This window comes from Bubalus bubalis, chromosome 16, assembly GCF_019923935.1.
Source record: "Bubalus bubalis isolate 160015118507 breed Murrah chromosome 16, NDDB_SH_1, whole genome shotgun sequence".
In the NCBI taxonomy this organism is placed as follows: domain Eukaryota; kingdom Metazoa; phylum Chordata; class Mammalia; order Artiodactyla; family Bovidae; genus Bubalus; species Bubalus bubalis.
This window is the reverse complement of record NC_059172.1, coordinates 35,744,503-35,749,711: the sequence shown is the minus strand read 5'-3', so window position 1 is coordinate 35,749,711 and position 5,209 is coordinate 35,744,503. Positions and strand designations below refer to the sequence as shown.

General features: G+C 38.3%; 1 protein-coding gene across 1 annotated transcript; it reads left to right on the top strand.

Annotated features, from left to right (window-relative positions):
• The first annotated feature begins 4,012 nt into the window (after nt 1-4,012).
• On the top strand, nt 4,013-5,002 carry LOC112579352 (olfactory receptor 52A5-like). The gene has a single exon (XM_025265713.3). The coding sequence runs from the start codon at nt 4,046-4,048 to the stop codon at nt 5,000-5,002; it is 957 nt and encodes a 318-aa protein (XP_025121498.3). The 5' UTR covers nt 4,013-4,045.
• Nucleotides 5,003-5,209: the final 207 nt, after the last annotated feature.

The following is a 5,209-nucleotide window of genomic DNA, read 5'->3' as shown; positions in this document are numbered from 1 at the left end:
GATTGCAGATTTGGGAATTTAATAAGGAATTTAGAAGGAACCCATTTAAGGATGTTGTACAGAAGATCTGTTTGACATTCAGAGCTGACCTGAAATGTGGCAAGCTATCTGAGAAAACAGAGAGTCCTCTCTCACTGGAGGACTTGAGATAGAGCTTAGTGGGTGAATGCCAGAGAGTTCATTGAGGAAAAATTCCTGAGATTGTAGGGAGTGTGGATTTAGAGCCCTGAATTCCTTAAACCTTTTAGATCCTGAAATTCAGCTTGAATCAAAATTGGACCTGTATGTAACACTAATAATTCAAGTTTTATGCTATAAAGATGACCAAAGTATATTTACCCTTATGAATTTATGAATTCATAAGGGTAAGGCTTATGAATTTCAACGTTTAAGATATCTTTCTTCTCTTTCTAAACAAACACATCTATACACACAAAGTTCCTTTCAGCTTGTCTTTTGTCATTCATTGCTATAATTCTCAACCAAAGAACACTCAGCCTCATCCCTTCCAATTTCTGTTACATAAAGACAATGACTCCAACAGATTTTGCATTCTTTTTATTCTTTTGCTAGACCACATCTCCTCATAATATAATGTATGGACTGTCACAAATACCTTTCTGACTTAGTCTCCCATCCAAGTCTCATCACACTGAGCTGCCATGTCTTTCAAGCCATTCATCGAGCTGCTAGAAGATGAATTTTTTTACCTTGCAAAAAAAGATGATCTTAAATCCTAAAATGTTAAATCATTTGGTTTAAAACATTAACTTCACTTTTTATATTCTTTGCTTTTTATTATCCATCATTTCTGCTTATGAAATATATTATATATGAAACACGTTTTTTTTATATACAGCCCTGCCATAGCTCACAATCTTCTGTGGTTTTTGTACAAACTATTTTCTCTTTGAGTGCCCCCCACATCTCTTTTATCTGATTATGATTCCACTGAAAAATGATTCCACTTCCTAGGCAACTTATTCTCCCAATTTTATTAAAGGCACATAACTGTTAATTCTTAACCATTAAAGACTCTCTCTTTTTTTTTTTTTTTCTGACCTGTAAGAAAACAGGAGAAGGCAATGGCAACCCACTCCGGTACTCTTGCCTGAAAAGTCCCATGGACGGAGGAGCCTGGTAGGCTGCAGTACATGGGGTCGCAAAGTCAGACACGACTGAGCGACTTCACTTTCACTTTTCATTTTCATGCATTGAAGAAGGAAATGACAACCCACTCCAGTGTCCTTGACTGGAGAATCCCAGGAACAGCGGAGCCTGGTGGGCTGCCATTTATGGGATCACACAGAGTCGGACACACCTGAAGCAACTTAGCAGCAGCAGCAGCAGTAAAAAAAAAAATTTAATAACTAAGGAAGCCTTACTATAGAAGAATATTAGGACTCATGAAGTTAGTGTCAACGAAAAAAACTAATCTAAGAAATATAAAGGGCTACAACATAGTAAAGAGCAAAGCCATTGCTTTGCTGACAAAGATCCGTATGGTCAAAGCTATAGTTTTTCCAGTAGTCACGTATGTATGTGAGAGTTGGACTATAAAGAAGACTGAGAGTCAAATTGATGCTTTGAAACTGTGGTATTGAAGACTCCTGAGAGTCTCTTGGACTACAAGGAGATCAAACCAGTCCATCCTAAGGAAATCAATCCTGAATATTCATTGGAAGGACTGATGCTGAAGCTGAAGTTCCAATACTTTGGCCGCCTGATGTGAAGAACTGACCCATTGGAAAATACCCTGATGCTGGGAAAGATTGAAGGCAGGAGGAGAAGGGGATGACAGAGGGCCAGATGAGTGGATGGCATCACTTACTCAATGGACATGAGTTTGAGCAAACTCCAGGAGACAGTAAAGGACAGGGAAGCCTGAAGTGCTGAAGTCCATGTGGTTACAAAGAGTCAGACATGGATGAGAGACTGAACAACAACAAGAAATAGAAAATGTAATTTGAGCCAAATTGAAGATTATAACTCAGGAATAGCATCTTAAAAAGCTATCAGAATTTTTCCTCCTATTAGAACTCAAAGCTGCTGCTCTTAAGTCACTTCAGTAGTGTCCAATTCTGTGTGATCCCATGGACAGCCCACCAGGCTCCCCCATCCCTGGGATTCTTCAGGCAAGAACACTGGAGTGGGTTGCTCTTTCCTTCTCCAATGCATGAAAGTGAAAAGTGAAAGTGAAGTCCCTCAGTTGTGTCTTGACTCTTAGCCAACCCATGGACTGCAGCCTACCAGGCTCCTCCATCCATGGGATTTTCCAGGCAAGAGTACTGGAGTGGAGTGCCATTGCCTTCTCCGAGAACTCAAAGCACAGTTATATACATTTTTTGAGACAGACAACTGTACCTCAAAAGATGTATTTTTGACAGTTTACATGATCCAGATCTATAAGTACAAAGTCGTGGGTTATTCTGAGCCCTTAGAGTTGGACACGACTAAGCAGCTTTCATCAGCAGGCAAGAAAAACCCTGAAGACTTTGGAAAATGATAAGACAAAGCCACTCATAGGAGGCCCTGGAAGCATACAGTGTTATGGGTGAAGTAATCACTGAAGGGCAGAGACTAAGAGATGATTCTGCTCCTATGAAAAACAGCTGTATAAAATAAAAAAGTTTACCTGGATAGAAATTGTAGTTTTGGTGGCTATAAGATGCCCGAGGCTTTAAGTAAAGGAAACATTAAATTTCATAGAGAGTTGTATGTTACTGCAAATAGTTAAGAAAAGCTAAATATTCAGGCGTAATGTTTATTGATAATGAAAGGGAGGCATAGGAGGTATAAGTTGGTACTTGAAATTGAATACAAGTGATTTGCACACAACAGGCATAGTGAGAAAGATCTAAAAGGGAGATCTTCAAGCTAAAGATAAAGGGTAACTTGAAGGATGATGGAGAGGTCAAGAACATAAGATTTTCCTTCAAGCTATCCTTCAAACTAAGGATAAAGGGTAACACCCATTATGTAAAAAGAAATTATACAAATGAATTTATGTACAAAACAGAAACAAACTCATAGACTTTGAGAATGAGATTAGGGTTGCTGGGGAAAAGGAAGAGGGAAGGGAGTTAGGGAGTTTGGGAACAATGTGTACAGACTATTATTTTATAATTGATAACCAAGAAGGACCTACTGTATAGCACATGGAACCCTGTTCAATGTTTTGTGGATGGAATTCTGTTCAATGTTATGTGGCAGCCTGGATGGGAGGGGAGTTTGGGGGAGAACGGATACATGTATATGTATGGCTGAGTCCCTTCACTGTTCACCTGAGACTATCACAACATTGTTTGTTAATTGGCTATATCCCAATACAAAATAAAAACTTTTTTAAAAATAAAAAATAAAATAAAGTAATGGATTTGTCTTATCAGAGTTTAAGAAACAGAAGGTAAAGATGTAGAGCTTGTCTTTGGGAAAATACTGAAAATTTGAAAAATTAGATTTAAAGCAGTCTAAGAGTCTATTACAGAGGGATCCAATCATGAAGAGACTAACCTAGGAAAATAAAAAGTGAGTTTCAAAATGAAAAAATATTCTCATTAAACTTGTTTTCTGATTATAATCAAGCAGAATGATTTACCACTGATATAGATCCTTCATGTCTAACCTAGGTACAGTTTAGTTTTTGAAATTCTTTACTCTGAATTAAATGAATTGTTCCCTCAATTTGAATTGGCGGGTCATAAAGACAGCACTGAGGGTGATTAGCAAACACAAGCTAAAGGGAATTTATGTGTTCCGATAGTCAAGGACTAGAAAGAAGTTATCCAGTCCACTTAATTTTTCTCATTGAAAATGATAAAGGCATGCAGAAACATAGAATTTCATAATTGATCATTGAAAGACATTGGGAAAAGAGATGGAAAATTAGAGAGCAGCCATTGGAACCGATAAAATGGTATCCTCCTAATTGAACTAAAGTATGTTTTACTTAAATAATTTATCCTTATTTTTAATTTTTGAGACTTAACAGGGAATAGGAGATGAAACAGCAATATCCCTACTTGAGTCTACTGACCAAATCGCCATGCTCGGACCCAATGGCTCAGTCTTCATGCCCTCTGTATTAACACTCATCGGGATTCCTGGCCTGGAGTCAGTGCAATGCTGGATCGGGATTCCATTCTGTGTCATGTACCTTATGGCAGTAATTGGGAATACTCTAATTTTGGTGATAATCAAATATGAAAACAGCCTCCATAGTCCTATGTACATTTTTCTCGCTATGTTGGGGGCCACAGACATTGCACTTAGCACTTGTATTCTCCCCAAAATGTTAGGCATCTTCTGGTTTCATTTGATAGAGATTTCTTTTGAAGCCTGTCTTCTACAAATGTGGCTTCTTCACTCATTTCAGGGAATTGAATCAGGTGTCCTGCTGGCGATGGCCCTAGATCGCTATGTGGCCATCTGTAATCCCTTGAGACATGCCAGCATCTTCTCCCCAAAACTCTTGACTCACATTGGGGTTGGGGTGACACTCAGGGCTGCCATACTTGGAGCGCCATGCCTGGTACTAATCAAATACCGTCTCAAATTCTACCGAACCACAGTCGTCTCCCACTCTTACTGTGAGCATATGGCCATTGTGAAGCTGGCTATTGAAGATATACGGATCAACAAGATCTATGGTCTATTTGTTGCCTTCACTATCTTAGGATTTGACATAATCTTTATCACCTTGTCCTACATTCAGATCTTTATCACTGTCTTTCAACTGCCCCAGAAGGAGGCAAGATTCAAAGCCTTTAATACATGTATCGCTCATATTTGTGTCTTCCTGCAGTTCTACCTCCTTGGCTTCTTCTCTTTCTTCACACATAGATTTGGTTCTCACATACCACCATACGTTCATATCCTTTTATCTAACCTTTACCTGTTAGTTCCACCTTTTCTCAACCCAATCGTCTATGGAGTGAAGACCAAACAAATCCGTGACCATGTGCTAACAATATTTATATGCTCCAAACATCTTAATCATTAGTGGATCTTTCTAAAGAAAATTTAGGTTAGTTCAAAGTAGCAACATCAATATGCTGAAAGCTAGGTCTTCTACACATTTCTACATCTGAAAAAATATTTTAAATCTCAGATACTCATAATGGAAGGAGACACTTAATGAATCCTCCAATATTTAAGAACTTTGGTTTACTACTCTAAGAAGCTCTTATATTGTGATTTCCAATTGTTT